The 19382-nt window shown below is 39.4% G+C and overlaps 1 protein-coding gene across 2 annotated transcripts in view; it reads left to right on the forward strand.

Annotated features, from left to right (window-relative positions):
- Nucleotides 1-19382, forward strand: part of LOC142494900 (spindle assembly abnormal protein 6 homolog) — a 138447-nt gene that overhangs the window by 96295 nt on the left and 22770 nt on the right. For both annotated transcript variants that reach the window (XM_075599574.1, XM_075599564.1), the window contains exons 8-13: nt 1656-1847; nt 10822-11016; nt 11261-11350; nt 11440-11619; nt 17545-17626; nt 18964-19097. In XM_075599574.1, the coding sequence (XP_075455689.1) occupies nt 1656-1847; nt 10822-11016; nt 11261-11350; nt 11440-11619; nt 17545-17626; nt 18964-19097 (873 nt within the window). The remainder of the gene's footprint in view (nt 1-1655; nt 1848-10821; nt 11017-11260; nt 11351-11439; nt 11620-17544; nt 17627-18963; nt 19098-19382) is intronic.

The following is a 19382-nucleotide window of genomic DNA, read 5'->3' on the forward strand; positions in this document are numbered from 1 at the left end:
ACTTTTTATTTTTGGGGTTTATTATACAGTACAGTAGGTAATAAAGCTCAGTTATTCTATCCTAATCAATAAAAATGGCACTGATTCAGATTCAGCAGTGTGCGAGCATCATTACAAAAAGCGATATTATCCATTGAAATCCCTCCATTTGCCGTTCTCGGCCTGATGACAAAGTTTCTTTTTCTGAGGAAGAAAAATAAATACTGTAAATACTGTAATGGTTAGTTCAGTAGTCAGTCCCCTAAAGAAGTTACCACAGTCAGTCACCGCAGTTTCAACAATTATTTTCTCGGGGGGCGTCTCTGTTCACATACACGCATGTGCCTAGATGTGATGAGACGCATACAGTATGCGTTTCAACAAGGTTCCAATGCGCATGCGCCTAGCTGTCCACTAATGTACTGTAGAAGCTGCTCAGCCAATGATCTTGCTGGACTAAAGTTTGGCGAATTGTGACTAAAAGAACTACAGTAAATAACCATAAGCAAAGAGATTAATAACAGGAGAATCGCTGTACTGTGCATTGATATTGATATTTCAAAAAAGAATAAAATACGGCAGCCGTACTCACCATAGACTTTGCCAATCGGTTGGCGCTAAGCCACTGCCAGTCCCGTAGTCTTGACACGTAGTTGACAGGTGACAACGGGCCTGCTAGACCTGTAGTTGCCAGCTGATGAAGCTGGAAATCGCTTTGGTACATGCAAGCTTGCTGATATCTGCATGTGAAATCCTGCTCAGGCTGCAGGTATCCACGTGGGGGCTGATAGCAAGTGTGGCCGGTCAGCAGGTTTTCACAGACGGTCGGACCGTTATTGGAAGCCAGTGCTGGCGCTGGCGTATTGCTTGCCTGGGACTGACGATTCCTAGTTGGTTTTACAAAGGTACTGGAAAATTCAGGGGCAACACACCAATACCCTCCTCCTGTAACTCTGGGTTCAGGAGCAATTCGAAAAAAAACGCGGATCAATACATAACTTTTTCCTTATCGCGAGCTTCCACCCCAGAGCTTCTGGTGAAAATCTGTGAAAGTTATAATTTTCGATAAAATATTGATAAATTTGACCAACTGTGGCCTTCTTATCATCTGCTGAGCTAATTGCTGACCATATTAAATAAGCGTACGTTATGTTGGGCTTTCTGAACATGTACTGCAGTGGTGTACTCATCTCTGGACCTCTCTGGACAATGGAATAGAACACCAGACAGTAGACAGTTTGCATTTAGTTTTTAATATTAAATGCCTAAATAAATACAATGTTGTACAACTTCTTCAATTCACAAAGGACCACTGTGGTATTTTTTAAACACCTGCAAGTCGACACATTGCTGAAGCGCATGCGCATTACAATTCATGAATATCTGCCACCTGGCGGATACGCAAAGAATTGCAACCAATTAAAACCGAAACATTCTCATTAAACAGATCAAGCGCGGGTGACGCCGGCAGGATTGCGACATGAATACGGCACGAACGCCACATGAACGCGGCGAAGTGCGTGGCATTCGGAAAAAGTCACCGGAAAATATCGGTGAAGTGTTAGAATAAAAGGGGCCGCGGCTGTACAATGTTTCCTTATTTTAGTGACCCTTTTAAATTCATGCACATTTGAAGTTATCTCAAACCACTAACAAACTATTCCTTTTGATTAAAGATTCAAACACAGTACCAAGTTCAGTATGAACAACAAAAGAAAGAGACGGAGACCTCGAGCAGCCGAACAATACAGCACTTAGAAGCTAGAGCATCTGAATTGGAAACCAACAATAAAGAGCTCACAGAGAGAAAATACAAGTCTGAATCATGTATCAGAGAACTTAAAAGCAAACTTTCTGGAATGGAAGAGGTACGAAAACTTACACACTAATACATGGGCAGTATTTTGAATTACTGCCTCTCAAACGGTTTATGTATGTGGTAAGATCAACAGAAGTAAAAAATAAACATTGTGTGAGATTTCACAATTTCGTTAATATGCATCAGCTTTCATTGCAAATGAAATGCTTCAAAATAATGTTTAATATTTACCCTGTTAAGCAATTTGTAGCCCAAGTGTCCAGCTAGGCATGGTAAAGCCATGGTGAGGTATTGCAGACCTTACTCTCACATTCCTAACACTTATTGAATTGACCCCGCATAGGACAATATACAGTACACTCCAACGCAGCCCTTAGGGGTCAGCGAATCATGAGTTTACCATGCTAAACTAAGTACTAGGATCATAATTTGGTACAATATGTATGTAATGTAGTTTTTTTTTTTATTATTATTTTTTTAGCACCTATTCCAAGTTGCCTATTGTTATCTTGACTATGTATGTAGTGAGCATTATATTCACAATTAAGATAAGATTAACGCCAGCCTCGGATAGGTGATACATTGATGAATTTTGTATTTTTTTTTCTGGTTGCTCGATATTGCTGGTCATTGGATTTCAGTGAACAGCATGTGTTAAGTAATCTTGTGATAATGACTTGTTTATTTACATGCACCCTGTTACAAAAATATTTTTACATTATAAGCCCCTTTCCTCTGTTTAACAGTTGGCTATGTATGTAGATCTTTATTTATATTGCACCATCTATGTACATGGCGCTTCACAGCAGTAATACACATGACATGATAACGTAATGGGAATAAGGCTCGAGACCTAAAAGTAACATTAGGAAAAAGGAATCCCTCCCGAAGAGCTTACAATCTGCTATCAATGAATAGCTTTGAGAAGATAAAGAAACATAATAGGAGATGAGCAGGAATAAGATATAATGAGGGCTGAAGGATAGTTTAGGCTTAAAATAGAGAACAAAAATTGTATAAGTAATACAGGATTTAATGAGAAGCCAGGAGAGGGATTTCGGCAGGAGAGAATCTGAGACAGATTTAGGAGAGACTAAAGTGATTCTAGCAGTAGCAGAGGATAAATTGTAGAAAGAGAGAGAGAGAGAGAGAGAGAGGTGAGAGGCAGGAAGGCCAGACAGTCGAAGGTTACAATATTCGAGATGGGAAAGAATGACGGCCTACGTTAGTGTCTTAGCAGTAGAAGGATAGAGGAAAAGTCGTGTCTTTGCAATGTTTTGAAGGGAAAAATCAACACGTTTTAGCTACATTGTGAATGTGAGGGAGGAGTCGAATGTGACACCTAGGCAGCGTGCTTGTGATTCTGAGAGTATGATAGTGCTGCCAACAGTAATGGAGTAGGTGGCAGTAAGGCCAGGTTTGGGAGGAAGTATGAGGAGCTCCGTCTGACATAAGTTTGAGCTGGCGGAGGGCCATCCTGGATGAGGTAATGGAGAGATATTCAGAGAATTGGGTCTGTACAGCAGGTGTAAGGTCAGGGGTTGAAAAGTTAATTTGTGTGTTGACAGCAGAGGTGATATTTGAACCCAAAAAATGTGAAAGGGTCCACCTACTGCAGAGCGAAAAAAGGTTGACAGAGGTACAGGAGGTAAAAGTATGGTGTGAGAGGTTAGACATGATCCAGGCTAGAGCTCCGCTATAGATACCAAGTGTATGGAGAATGTCAATCCTATGTAATTCCATCTCTGTCAAACTTCAGCAAGTAATTTTTAGACTTTTCCCCTTACATACTAAACATTAGATTACAAGTTATTTCCGTCTTTGGGACAGTTATCAGAAAGTATTATTATTCTTACTTGAATGTATGCTGTGCATTACTTATATTTTACCAGATAAAGCGTTGTAACTTCCTTTAGGAGGAGATGAGCTTAAAGTGATGTAAAAGTAATCTGTGGTGTACTCCAGCTCTAGATTAGCATTTGTGAGCCTCTATATTTATTTATTTATAAAATGTTTTACCAGGAAGTAATACATTGAGATTTACCTCTCGTTTTCAAGTATGTCCTGGGCATAGTTAATATGACAAATAATACATGGTTACAAATACAGTTACATAAATGATCAGGGTATACATTATATACAATACATTTCATGCACAGTTAGAGAAGATGTATATTATAGGCTTATGTAACAGTTACAGACCAGATTAAAATGTGAGACAGCCTTAGTTTTGAAAGAACTTAAACTGGTGGTGGATATGAGAGTCTCTGGTAGGTTGTTCCAGTTTTGGGGTGCACGGTAAGAGGAGGAGCAACCGGATACTTTGTTGAGCCTTGGGACCATGAATAGTCTTTTGGAGTCTGATCTCAGGTGATAAGTGCTGCAGGTGGTAGGGGTGAGGAGCTTGTTCAGGTAGATGGGTAGCTTGCCCATAAAGTATTTAAAGGCAAGACAGGAAAGGTGAACTTTGCGCCTAGACTCTAGTGATGACCAATCTAGTTCTTTGAGCATTTCGTAGTGATGTGTGTTGTAGTTGCATTGGAGAACAAAATGACAAATTGAATTGTAGAGTGTGTCAAGTTTGCCACGGTGGGTTTGGGGTGCCGAGCCATATACTATGTCTCCATAGTTGATAATTGGCATTAGCATCTGCTGTGCAATACGCTTTCTGACCAGCAGGCTTAGGGAGGATTTGTTCCTGTAAAGTACACCTAGTTTGGCATAGGTTTTGGATGTCAGGGTATCAATGTGCATTCCAAATGTTAAGTGGGAGTTAAACCAGATGCCCAGGTATTTAAAACTAGTAACAGGAGTTAGGGTGGTGTTAGCGTTGGTTCTGATCAGGAGCTCAGTCACTGGAAGCTTTAAAAATGTAGTCTTGGTCCCAAATACCATTGTTACAGTCTTGTCAGTGTTTATAAAAAGTTTGTTTTGGGAATCCAGTTGTCGAGTCTCAAAAAGTCAGACTGAAGTATGTGTTCAAGGTCAGAGAGGCTATGGCTGTGTGCATATAGGATTGTGTCATCTGCATACATGTGTATTGAGGCTTCCTTACAAGCTGCGGGGAGATCATTGATGAACACTGAGAAGAGTAGGGGCCCCAGAACAGAGCCTTGCGGGACGCCACAGGTAATATCCGGGGGTTGGATTTAGAGCCTGAGATGGACACATGTTGGGATCTACCTGATAGGTAGGACTGAAACCAGTTTAAAGCATGCTTCCCTATTCCAGAGCTCTGGAGTTTGTTAAGCAGGATAGCATGATCAACCGTATCAAAAGCCTTTGCAAAATCTAGCAATATTGCACCAGTGAGTTGACCCCGTTCCTTTCCACACTGGATTTCATTGCAAACTTTTAGCAGCGTAGTTACCGTGGAGTGTTTGGGGCAAAAGCCTGATTGGAATTGGCTAGGGAAATTTGTCTTGTTATAGTAATCGCTTAATTGGGAGTGGACACATTTTTCCATGACTTTGGATAGGATTGGGAGAAGGGAGATTGGCCTGTAGTTTGAGACAGTGTTTTTGTCCCCACTTTTGAAGATTGGGACAACTCTGGCAGTTTTCCAGGTCTTAGGGATATGGCCTGCAGACAGGATAGAGTTGACTATGGAAGCAATTGATTTGGCAATTGCTGGGGCACCAAGTCTTAAGAACCTAGATTGTAGTAGGTGAGGTCCACATTAGTTGCTTAGTTTTAATTTGAGGAGCGCTTGTGTAATCTCCTCTTCGGATACTGTGCCAAATTGAAAATTGTGGGCAGTGTTGGGAGGGGGTGGGGCTATATGGATACTCCCAGGATGCGATTCAGGTTTGTGGTTTGGGTTGCGTTTTGCTAATAAGTTAGTAGCACACCCCACAAAGTAATCATTGAATGCATTTGCAATGTCGGTGGGGTTTGTCAGAGTAATATCCCCCTTAGTGATATTACTTGGCTGTTGATGGTTAGAAGGTTGGAATATGTTGTTGATAACCTTCCAGAAGTTAGATGGGTTTGATGTATTGTGCTTTTGCATGCCTTGTTTGCCTTGTGCACATGTTCCGCAGGCATCTGTAGTGATTGAGATCTTTGGTAGTGCCAGTTACTTTGTAGCTTTTCCACAAGGCATCCCTGAACTGGTAGAGTGCTATAAGGTCAGGTGTAACCCATGGAAGGTGGGCACCCCGTACCCTTATTCTGCGTAGTGGAGCATGTGTATCACAGAGTTTTAAGAACTCGGCCTGGAAATAGTCGAGCGCAGAATTCTGTCATCTTCCTATCACTGTTTTTGTTTTTCCTCCATAGTTGGCTAGTATTGTATTGTATGTCTTTATTTATATAGCGCCATTAATGTACATAGCGCTTCACAGTAGTAATACATGTGGTAATCAAATAAATAACAGATAATATAAATAACAGATCATAAATAACAGATTACTAGAATTCCCTCCAACTGTCTCTGTACGTTCTCCCTACCTACCAATTAGATTGTAAGCTCCTCGGAGCAGGGACTCCTCTTCCTTAATGTTACTTTTATGTCTGAAGCACTTATTCCCATGATCTGTTTTTTATATTATTTGTTATTTATATGATATGTATTACTACTGTGAAGCGCTATGTACATTTATGGCGCTATATAAATAAAGACATACAATACAATCATGGGAATAAGTGCTTCAGACATAAAAGTAACATTAAGGAAGAGGAGTCCCTGCTCCGAGGAGCTTACAGTCTAATTGGTACCAATTGTTTATACTCTGTCAGTGGACAAAAGCAGAACAAACCTCAGGCGCTAACTATAGATGGAATTGGTGGGTAATCTTCTTTTCTCCTTGGTGAATCCGCAGTGGTAAATGTTGTTAGGACCACCTTCTCAGACCCCCCTATGGGATATTTCTTAGATCCCTCAAAAGACAGAGAAAACAGGGAAGGGGGGAGCAGGGGTCAGCAGTAAAACTTCATAAGACTCCTAATGGGAACCTACAAATTCTCACACCCTCAATAACATAAAAGAGGGTGAAGCTTCAAAACCAGCAAGGGGGGGGGGGTTAAAAAATAATGATAATGTAATACTTACAAGGCCATGTGTAAGTACAGGCTCATAAAGGGTTCTTTGTCAGATGTAGCCTCTTAATAGAGTCCTCTATTTATCCATATCTTTCTGATAAGGCGTTTTCAGAAAGCTGGATGATGTCACTGCCATGGGTCTCCACCAGACCCAGGTAAGAAATGGGAGCGAGTGTTCAAAATAAAAAATGACAATTTATTAGAATGACATTAAATGTCCACTCACATGTAGGGAAAGTCAGTGTCGGCAACACAAGGGATCCAGCTCAACTCTTGCACGCTCTAGTGCTTCGCCTCCGCGTCCGGTGTGAAGAAAGCTGCTCAGCTGGTAAAAATGAGTGTCACCGGATCACTACGGAAGCTTCCTCGTGACAATCCAAGAACAAGATGGGGCAACGCGTTTCACCGTAAAATGGCTTCCTCAAGCTCAATAGAAGTGCTGGGTCTGTTCCCCATCTCTTAAATAGTGTTTGTAATTAGTCCCAACAGAATCTGATGTGTTAGGAATGCATAATCGGTTCGATTAGAAGATATTATAGATGATATCATCTTCATTTGGCGAGGTATTGAGGAGTCACTAGAGTCTTTCTTGGTGCATATTAATTGTAATAATGTGAATTTAGAATTTACATCAGAAAAGAGCAAAACCAATATCAACTTGTTGGATTTAACTATTTATGTTGAAGAGAATGTTTTAAAAACCAAAACTTACTTGAAGGCAGTGGATGCCAACAATTGTTTACTCAGTAGTAGTTGTCATCATCCAAAATGGTTGAAGAATATACCGTGTGGGCAGTTTCGTCGGATTCGGCGAAACTGCACTGATAATGAAGTATATAAAGCTCAGTCTGAGGTATTGAAAAGACGTTTCCTAGATAGGAACTATGATGAGAGCATCATTGATAAAGCCCTGGAGAGGACAGCACAATTAACCAAAACTGACCTGTTGGTGCCAAAAACAGCAGAGAATAAGAAAGATTTTATAGTTCCATTCATCACTCAGTACAATAGAGAAGCACCAAGGATTAGCAAAATTGTGAAGAAACACTGGCATATACTGAAAAGAGATCCAGTCTTGACGGAGTACTTCCCAGAGGCTCCTATGATTATTTTTAGGAAAGCAGCTAACATCAAGGGCAAACTAGCACCAAGTGTTTTTTAGGAAGGAGAAACAAACTGATATCCAACAGTGGTTACCCAAACCCATTGGATTTTTCAGTTGCTTTGCATGTAAAGCCTGTAAACAGGCAACAAAGGAGAAAAATACATTCCGTTCTAAAATTACACAGAAATGTTTTAAAATTAATCAATTTATTTACTCTAGACTCGCTTATGTTGTATATCTATTAGAATGCCCATGTGGACTCCAGTATGTGGGACACGCAAAAGACCTTTGCGAGTCCGCATACTGGAGCACATGGGCAATATACGTAAACAGCTCCAGACACATAGTGTATCCCAACACTTTAGTCTGGTGCATGGAGGCAACCCTAGTGGCCTGACCTTCAAAGGTATTGAAGCAGTAGCCGCCAACTGGAGAGGAGGTGACGGGCTTAGGCGCCTCTGCCAGAGGGAGACCCATTGGATATACACACTAAAGACACTGGTCCCTAATGGACTAAATGTAGATATCGACTTAGGGCTTTTATTTAACTTTTATGCTACCTTTATCTGCTAGTCGATTTCATAAATGGGTTGATGGAATCGCGGTTATTAAATATATGCATAGATTGTTATGGAGTGTTTGTTCACCCATAGCCCCTAGGGGCTGCTATTCATTAAATTGGATTTATAGTTAAGGAGGATTGAGGCTCTCTACTATAAGGTTTCTGCTGCATGTATGATAGATCCAACTATACACACGCTTGTTGCCTATTGGCACTTTGAAGTTTTTTTTCTTATTGATCTCTCAAGACAGTTGTATTAATCAATGTTTATTTAATTTTAAGACTACTGGATACTGAAGGGATAGTTTTTGGTAAACCAATTTCCCTTTTTTTAAATCTTTTCTGTAATCCTTTTTTGTGGTCGGTCACATTGTTTTATCATTTCACATTTCATTTTTATGCTTTCTAATGTGCTTTAAAGCGTTTCTGAAATAAAAATATTTGGTGAATTATCTGTTTATGCCATGTGTTTTGAGCTGTCTATTTCTGAATCTCAGCTCCCCTTTGTCCGTCAAGGTACTATTTACATTTGACCTGAAGAGATAGAGATATTAAAAATATATACTTATTTCATGTTATTCTATCCTATACTGTACACTTATCAGTGGGTGTTTGCATTTATTTGACTGATGCTCTCTATTACTAGAATTCTATATCGTGCTTATTGGTTATGATTTTGTATATGCGCTCTGTCTATTGACAGCATCTAGAGCTTTTATATTTTAGTTTTTAGGATTTTAAAATATTTGTGTAAATTAATGGTTGTACTATGTATCCAAGGAGGATTAATACCAAAAGGGGGGCTTTTGCCCTACCTAACATCTTTGATTGAGACAATCATAGGTCGGTTTATTGTGACCAATTTACTTAATATACTAATACATTGCATTTATATGCTTTGTGATATTATGTACTATTGTGTAAAGTATTAGTATTATTATTTTTATGTATAGAGATACAATTCGAACATGTCAATGGATTTGTATATGGGATATACCTTTCCCTGAGTCATCTCACTTATTTTTATTTTATGGATAAGGAGTTTAAGACATGTACACAATAGTGTTTGGTTGCTATCTCATTTGCAATGTACTGTGATGCGGATGTTATTACAGTTCGATTTTATATTTATAAAAAAGGTTCTTCAATGCAGGTTTATCTATTATATATTTTGAATGTGAAAGGCATTTTAACAGTTTTTAAATAGCTTCCAATAGAACAAAGTCCATGCATCTAGTGAGAGGGATCTTTGCATACATATTTTCTGCCAATCTGTTTAGAACAGTGACGTCATCACTGAGGACAGCCAATGAGGCTTGAGCCTGTATTTTAGCAGCAGGGTTTCTAATCAAACTGATTATGCATTCCTAACACATCAGATTCTGTTGGGACTAATTACAAACACTATTTAAGAGATGGGGAACAGACCCAGCACTTCAATAAGCCTGAGGAAGCCGTTTTACGGTGAAACGTGTTGCTCCATCTTTGTTCTTGGATTGTCACCAGGAGGCTTCCGTAGTGATCCGGCGACACTCAGTTTTACCAGCTGAGCAGATTTCTTCACACCGGACGCGGAGGCCGAAGCACTAGAGCTTGCAAGAGTCGAGCTGGATCCCTTGTGTTGCTTACACTGACTTTCCCTTCATATGAGTGGACATTTAATGTAATTCTAATAAATTGTCATTTTTTATTTTGAACACTCGCTCCCATTTCTTACCTGGGTCTGGTGGAGACCCATGGCAGTGACATCATCCAGCTATCTGAAAACGCCTTATCAGAAAGATATGGATGAATATTATGATATGGACTCTATTAAGAGGCTACATCTTACAAAGAACCCTTTATGAGCCTGTACTTACACATGGCCGTGTAAGTATTATATAGTCATTCATTTTTAACCCAACCCCCCCCCCCCCCCACTGCTGGTTTTGAAGCTTCACCCTCTTTTATGTTATTGAGGGTGTGAGCATTTGTAGGTTCCCATTAGGAGTCTTATGAAGTTTTACTGCTGACCCCTGCTCCCCCCCTTCTTCCCTGTTTTCTTTGTCAGTGGAACCATAAACCTAATTGCCCTGTGTTTGCATGCTTTATTTCAAGTCTTACCAGGATATTTGTCAACATCATATACCAATCGATAATTTTCTAATTTTGCTTCAAGTTTTAAAAGTTCGAGTAAAACACAGGCGACGCGAATTTGGACAATTTTGCACATCTTCAGTGAGCGCTAAACTCCTTTGGCAGCACATGGCCTTTTTAAAAATGTACTGAGTGGGCTTCCTAATTCTATGTTTGTAATTGTTTTGATTTTTGCAGGAGTACCACAGGACGAAACAAGAGGTAACTTCCCTCCGCAGAGAGAATGCAACCCTGGATTCTGAATGTCATGAGAAAGAGAAACTCATAAACCAGCTTAAGACACGGACTGCTGTTCTTGAACAGGAAGTGAAAGACAAGGAGCAAGTAATTATCAGAACAGTTGATTCTTGTGAAAGTGCACAGGAACACAAGGTTCGTATTAATTGATGACGTGTACCTAATTTGTTATCCCTGTGGAAATAAATGGTATTGCAAGTGGGAAATAATAAATATTAATTTGCAATTGAACTATCTACTGTAAATAGTGCATATGTTATAGTCCAGAATTTTAACATTGAATGTAGAATTTATGACCAGGTAAATTACCAATTTAATACTCCATCTTTTTTGCATCTGCTGACGTGAAAACATTATTTTATGTAATTGCATTTTTTAGAAAAAGCTAGAAGAATCTCTTGAGCAAAAACAGTTGCAAACTGGAAAACTTGAAACAACTGTGAAATCTCTTTCAGAGGAGCTTATAAAAGTAAGTGATGTGTGTTATATGATATATTATGCTATCCTACACAATTTGCCATATTCCTAATGTAAACACCTCTTGCAATGTTTTAATAGGCTAATGAGATCATCAAAAAGCTGCAGACAGATATGAAAAAATTAATGGAGAAAATAAAACTTAAAAATGCAGTGACAATGCAGCAAGAAAGACTTTTAGGTGACAAAGACCAAACATTACAGAAAGAGAAACTGGAGCTAAACACTGTAAAGCATGCTCTGAAGATCAAAGAGGAAGAGGTAATTAATATTATTTCAGTGTAAATGAAGTGCATTATCAAACTTTAAACTTCAAATAAAAGAACATTTTCAGAAATTAGACAGTATTTAATTGTTCAACAATGTGATGCATGAAACAATTGTATTTCAAGTTTGACAAACATACCTTATGCATGGTTGCTTTGAGAGAATTTTGGGAGTACGCCGCAGTAGCTTAATACATTTCATTTGTATTTGTGTTTATCTTACTCGGGAAACTGTTTGTTAAGCTGTGAATGAACCATACCTATAATAGATACTACAGAGGGTGACTTTCAGTTTATGACTGTTTGTAGTAATTAATATAACATTCTTGAGCAATATGCCACTATACACGTCTTGCTCAATTCCAGAAAACTTTCAAAACAACTTCTTAATTGTGGTGCCATCCTTAACATGTGCTTTTTCATTGTTAAAAGTTGGCAAAATCTATATTTACTGTCTACTTATTGACTATAGAATATATGGTTCACAATACTTAATCAGCAAGTATATAATAGGATGTTTGAAACACATTTTGTAGGGATCAGAGTTCATATGAACTTTTATTCTATAGTAGACTGGTATTGGTGTGTGTACCCCGTTATAACGCATTGCTCGGGGTCCACATAATAAGACCGAGTTATAACCAGGATCGTCAAATGGCCGCCGTGCGAGAATTTACCCGGCATCTGCAGCATCTGAAAGGCAGTACTGTGCAGTAGAAGTTAAGTTTGTTTATAGAGTCAATGACATCACACCAGTCCTATGATGTAGCAGCTAGAGAATTGTTACTAGTGAATGAAGCGTCATGGGTTCGAGTCCTGCATGGTATGGTAAAATTATAGGTGCAGGGGGGAGGTGTGTGTGTGTGTGTGTGTGTGTGTGTGTGTGTGTGTGTGTGTGTGTGTGTGTGTGTGTGTGTTTGCAATAAAGCATTGAATATTATAATAATTTACAAAAAAAAAAACCTTGGAATGTTTTTAAATCGGGAGCCAGTCTTAGACCGATATATAGATATGTGTATATTATATGTATGTGCGTAGTATGTTTCTGCACCGTGTTAGCCAAGCTTAATAATCAAAAATGATTAGACAATACTGTTCTTTGGCTAACGAAATGCTTTTTTTTGTAGGAGCTTTCGAGATCCACTGATCTCTTTCAGCGGTGTTACAATGGATAAAGCAAGAAATGTTTTTACTTAAAAACAGTGCATCCTGGAATGTATCTGACTGAAGCCTATCCCTCCCCCTGTGCAGTATGCGATTTTATGACTTAAGGTGTTAAATAGTCCCTGAATGTTAGTGATGTAAGAGTGTGTGTTTCTTTGTGTGTGTGTAAATGTATGGGTGTAAATATACATTTATAAAGCACCCACAGTATATAGCGCCTTACAAAAGGTGTGTGTGTGGGAGTGTATAGCAATGGTGTGGGTAGGTGTAGAAATTTAAGGGGGTGTTGCATTACTATTAATGTGTGTAGATACTGTGTGGTCACTATTGGTATATAGGTATAGAATTACAGTATACATATGTATGTATAAGAGACGGCTATCTGTGCATTCATATAGTGCAGTATGTATAGCCATGGCCTTTAACATTCCTGGGAAGAGAATTCTCTTTTGTCAGGGTAGTGACTCATTAAGCTGCAGTCTCGGTTTCGGCCACCGCTAAGTGTCTCAAACAGTTGCATAAATTTGTATTCATGCAATTGTCTCGCTTTCGGTGTTCTAAGATTACTTTTGAGTATGGTCACCTTTGGATCGTTCATCTTATGGCCAGAGTCAGAGAAATGTTCGCCGGCAGGACTGTCTCTTGTTCCGTGTGTGATGCTGTGGCATTGCAGATTCATTCACTTGTTTAGCCCCTGTCCTGTCTCATCTATGTAGTAGCAGCACACTGGGCATTTCATGCACATGATGAGTACATGACATTGCTGGAGGAACAGGTGAACCTTCCTCTGATTTTGTACTCCAGGTTCCTGTGTGGTTTTTGTATTGTGCCCGCTGCGTGGAGCATTGTGCAAGTTTTGCATCTTGCATCCTGGCATGGTCTTGTCCCGCATTCATTTGTACTATTGAATACATTACTCCTCACCATAATTTTCTTGAGAATATGACGTTGTCTGTATAATAAGGGTGTTTCAGTGAAGACCTGTTGCAGTCTTGTATCTTCCTGGAGAATGAGTTGTAGTTCCCTGGCGATCTTGCGTAGGGTTTCTAGGTGTGGGTTATATGTGACCACCAAAGGTTGCTTGTCTCTTTCTGTCTGTATTCAAGGAGATCAATTCTTGGTATTCTGGTGGATTTGCTGGTCTACAATTCTATGGTTATAACCATGGTTTCTGAAATTCAATCTCAAGGCTGTTATCCGCTGGCCTCTGTCTGCTGTCTTGGAGCATATCCGGTTGTATTGTATGTCTTCACTGTAGATGGTTGCATGCTTAGTGTGTGTAGGGTGGAAGCTGTTGTCCCTCAAATAGCTGGCTCTGTCTGTAGGTTTTGATTCGGGGTGGGAAGGGAGCGATGAATTCAGGAACACACCATAAAAATAAAGAAAATAAAAACAGTAATGGTGCAGTATATCAATACAATTGGAGCTTAGTAGATGTCTTGGCTCTGTAGAAATTCCTACTTACAACAAGTGTAATATAAACTGGCAGTGGTCTGACTCAGTCAGTGTTGGTGGAGTTATATCTCACGCAGGGAAATAGATTCTGGCTCAGGGAAACTTCAGAACAAACTTCTTGCAGATGTAATTTGCTCAAATCCAGATGGAATGGGGTGTATATGAAATATAAAAACGGACCAATGGTATAGATCGCAAAGACACTTTATATCACATGGAAAAGAAATAGGAAATGTACTTACAATAAGTACAATGACTTGTACACATAAGGGTTTCGTGAGACAGTTGAAATACTGATCCCGTCCTCCCGCAACTCCAACCTCACCGCCGATGGATGGCGTCTGACGTCACTTCCGGTAAACGGGTGACGACATCCGGTTGAAGGCGAATCAAAACTGCTTCTGTAGGGAATCCTTGCATATTCCTTGGAAGGTTGAGAAGTATTTTTTTGGGTTACACATCATTATATATTTATCTGTTTGTTGTAATTTGCACTTGTTATTTGTGGGGATCTTAGCGCCGATTCAAATTACCTGGGTTCACTCTGTCTGTAGGTTTGCAGTATATAGAAGTCTGTAGTTGGTTGTTCTTATAGTAATGGTGGTGTCTAGGAAATATACTTTGTCCGGGGAATGGGTGAGTTTGAGGTTGATGGTCGGGTGGAACGTATTGAAGTTTTCATGGAACTGTAGGAGGTCCTGTTCACCAGAGGTCCATATCAGGAAGATGTCATCGATGTACCAAAAGTATGTAAAGGGTTTCAAGTGACAGGTGGAAAGAAAGTCAGTTTCCTGTTTTGCGCAGAACAGATTGGCATACTGTGCGCCATACGAGTGCCTATAGCGGTCCGGGTTGTCTGAGGTATGTGTAATTTCCAAATGTGAAGTTGTAATGGGTAAGAATAAATTTGATGCATTTAGTCACTGTCTCTGTGAGTGACTCCTGCGGTCCTAGAAAGTATCTACTGGGATGTTTGTGTAAAGGGATTCTTCATCCATGGTTGCTGGTAGTGTTCCTTTTGGGAGGGGGCCAATGGCACTAAGTTTGTTTAGCATGTCGGTGGTGTCCTGGATATAGCTGGGTGTGTTCCTGACAATTGGTTTTAGAATGGCTTCCACCAGCCAGAAATATTCGCAGACAGTGTGCCAGATATAGAGATAATGGGGCTCTCAGGGTTACCCTCTTTGTGAATTTTAGGGAGCATGTAGAATGTGCCAGGTTTTAGGTTAGCTGGTATCAGGTCCAGAATATATTGTGTGGATTGGGAGTGTTTTTATGATCCTGTTGAGTTCTCTCATGTATTTTTTTTGTTGACTCCTCCTGCATTTTGGTGAAATTCTTTGCATCAGAGAGTTGTCTGTGCGCTTCCCGCAGGTAGTCTGTGGTTTTCATTATTACCACTGCTCCTCCCTTGTCCGCAGGTTGAATTGTTATGTTGTGGTTGGTTTTTAAATATTCTATGGCTCTCCTCTTAATCAGTGTCAGATCAGTGTCAGATTATATGTTTGTTTCCTTACTTTGTCCATGATGGTGGATTTGGCTGTGTCTAAATCTTTCGCTGTACAGGTCCAGTTTGGGGTTGTGCCTAGTTTGTGGGATCCAGTTGGATTTTTGCTTTTTGCTTCTTCCTGCTCATGTGCAGTGGCCCTCCTTCTGCAGGGTTGGCGCTCTCTTGGTCGTGTCTGTCATGGAAGAACACTTTAAGACGCAGTCTTCCGAAGAACTCTTCCTGGTCACTGCATAGCTCAATCTTGTCCATGGGCTTGTTAGGGAAGAATGTGATACCGTTTGATAATACTGAGGAGTTTGTTTGATTTGGTGTGTAGTCTGAGATGTTAACAGGGCAGTCTTGCTTTTCGTGATTGTCCCTGTTTGTATTTTTTGTGGTTGTGCTGGCTGCTGCAGAGTATCTCATTCTCAGCCTCAGTGTCTGGAGTTTCTTTTCCTTGTTGCTAATTAGACCCTAATTAAATCCACAAAGCCACCACAATACCAAGCAGTGATCTCCTTGAATACAGACAGAAAGAGACAAGCGACAGGGTACTTTTTGTGGTCACATATAGCCCACACCTAGAAACCCTACGCAAGATCGCCAGGGAACTACAACCCATTCTCCAGGAAGATACAAGACTGCAACAGGTCTTCACTGAAACACCCTTATTATCATACAGACAACCTCTTAATCTCAAGAAAATGATGGTGAGGAATAAAGTATTCAACGCGGAACAAGACCATGCCAGGAGGCAAAACCTGTGCAATGCTCCACACAGCGGGCACAATACAAATACCACACAGGAATCTGGAGTACAAAATCAGAGGAAGATTCACCTGTTCCTCCAGCAATGTCCTGTACCTCATCATGTGCATGAAATACCCAGGGGGCTGCTACAACATAGGTGAGACGGGACAGGGGCTAAACAAGATAATTAATCTGCATCGCCACAGCATCACACGTGGAACAAGAGACAGTCCTGTCGGCGAACATTTCTCTGACTCTGGCCATAAGATGAACGATCTGTGGTTGGCCATACTCAAAGGTAATCTTAGAATACCGAAAGAGAGACGGTTGCATGAATACAAATTTATGCAACTGTTCAGGACACTTTGTGGCCTAAACCGAGACTGCAGCTTAATGAGTCACTACCCTGACACAAGAGAACTCTCTTCCCAGGAATGTTAAAGGCCATGTCTATACATACTGCACTATATGAATGCACAGATAGCCGTCTCTTACACATACATATGTATACTGTAATTCTATCCCTATATACCAATAGTGACCACATAGTATCTACACACATTAATAGTAATATCCCCATACATTTCTACACCTACCCACACCATTGCTATACACTCCCCCACACACCTTTTGTAAAGCAATGTATACACTGTGGGCGCTTCATAAATTTATATTCACGCACACATATTCACATACATTCACACATCACTAACATTCAGGGACCATTTAACACCTTAAGTCATAAATCGCATACTGCACAGGAGTAGGCTTCAGTCGGATACATTCCTGGATGCACTGTTTTTAAGTAAAAAATGTTACGTGCTTTATCAATTGTAACACCGCCGGAAGAAGGGATCAGTGTATCTCGAAAGCTCGCACAAATAAAAGCATTTTGTTAGACATGGAACGGTATCATCTATTAGTTTTTGATTATTCCGTTCGGCTGACATGGTACAGAAACATATATCTACACATATACGTACAGGGCATATATGTGGCCCTTAAAGCTTGTTCCTTTATTTTTTAATTATTCACAAAAGTTTTGATTAATATATTCCCTAGGTGTTAAAGTTACAAGAACAGCTTGATAGCACTGCTCAAAAATTGGAAGAAAGCAAGCAACTGTTGAAAACTAATGAGAATGGTAAGCGTTGAAAACCTGTTTTAGTATGGCATTATTTACAGTTAAATGAGGCAAGATGTTTTGTCCAGGTACATTTTTCGTGAATTAGCTTTTTACCTTACCATAACACAAGCTTTCTGCTTTGTGAGCGACTATTCTGCATGTTTGTGGTACTTTTGAAATTAATGGACCTTTATATCCTGCAAACATGATCAGAAAGGACTATAAATTAAAATGTATTCTTAATAGGGACAGTTCACTTAATAGGAAACTGAAACAAGCATACATTTTCTTTCTTATTCTGCCTTCCAGTAGTTTTTCTTGTGGAACTTGTGAATCTAACTGTACATCTTTGCGGTGACATTTTGCCTTGGTATTTACAATCCATCGAGCTGCTTAATTGATCTTGAACATAGTGTTTCATCACAGCATCCCCTCTTGTGTTCTTATAAACTAAGAAAAAGTGGCTTGTCAGTGAATGTGTAATATGTATTTAAAAATGCTGACACTTGCGTAAATGTGAGTTGGCAATGAAATACGTTTGTGTGTGTGTATGTATCTCAAAAAAGGACAGACCCTCCAATGACAAAAAGTGGATTTTAATAGCTCAACGTTTCGGCTTCAACTGAAGCTTTTTTAAAGGGCCTGCATTGGCGATTTATCTTTGATAAAGGACAAACACAGGTGCAAAACTCGTTAGCTACCTTCTTGCTCTACTTTCGTTGGTTGTGTTCTGCTTAATAAATTGATTATTATTACAACGTTTTGCACTCTAGGCCTTCATAATTGTTTTCGGCTGTGCATCGCCTTTATTTCTATCTTCTTTGATTCACTTGCAAGATAAGATAATGTAAATATATATGGTACATCTGTTACAATTATTACATTGTACCATTTTGCAATTATTTATAAGTCTTTAAGTGAATCTAAAATGACATGGCAATAAGCTTGGGGCCCTAACAAAATTTTCTCTGATATGCCCCTTTGGAGATCGGGTTGAAGAACACAGGTCTGAATCTAATTCGTAGTCCAATTGATATGATTGAATAGGTTTTACTTTTGATCCAAAACTTTGACTAGTCGAATACAAAACCCTTTGTTTGAAGGTATATTTTCACATCTGGCACCGCTCCCTTCTCAGTTTCTTGTTATTGAATGTTATTATTCCTATTTTTGTATTTTTAGTTTCCGTTTGTATTAGTTCTGGAGATAAATATAATGTCAATATACATGACAACGTAAGAGGAAATGTTCATGTTGAGATATTATTAATGGATAGTTTTTGTCCGACAGATTCTCAAATTTGTAATGCTATTGCGAATCGCGTACAGTTAATATTTTTTTTTTTCATTCCCCAGTCATTTCCTGGCTAAATAAGCAACTGAATGAAAACAAAATTGGCTCTTTGCAAGGGACTCACACATATGAAATGCCTGTTTCAGTTAAATCAGTCAGCGCCGCTCCAAATCTTGGAGTCATGCATAATAGCCAGGTAAGAATATCACTTTCTAAATAGCCATGTAATTCTTTATGAAGATAAAAGAACTGAAACTGCTTTTGTTCTCTCTTGTTCAAGAGTTTCAAGTATCAATCATACAGTCATATTCTCCAAATGCAAAATTCTGCAGAATTTTCTTATCAGAATTTGATTTCTATGCCTTTTGTGTTATCTGTCCCTTTGTGTATTATTTGATTGAGCTAGTGCACCTCATTTTCCGGATGCATGATATCTTAAAGGATGGATGTGAACGTAAAATGTAACGGTTTATGTAGCAGA

This window comes from Ascaphus truei, chromosome 1, assembly GCF_040206685.1.
Source record: "Ascaphus truei isolate aAscTru1 chromosome 1, aAscTru1.hap1, whole genome shotgun sequence".
NCBI lineage: Eukaryota > Metazoa > Chordata > Amphibia > Anura > Ascaphidae > Ascaphus > Ascaphus truei.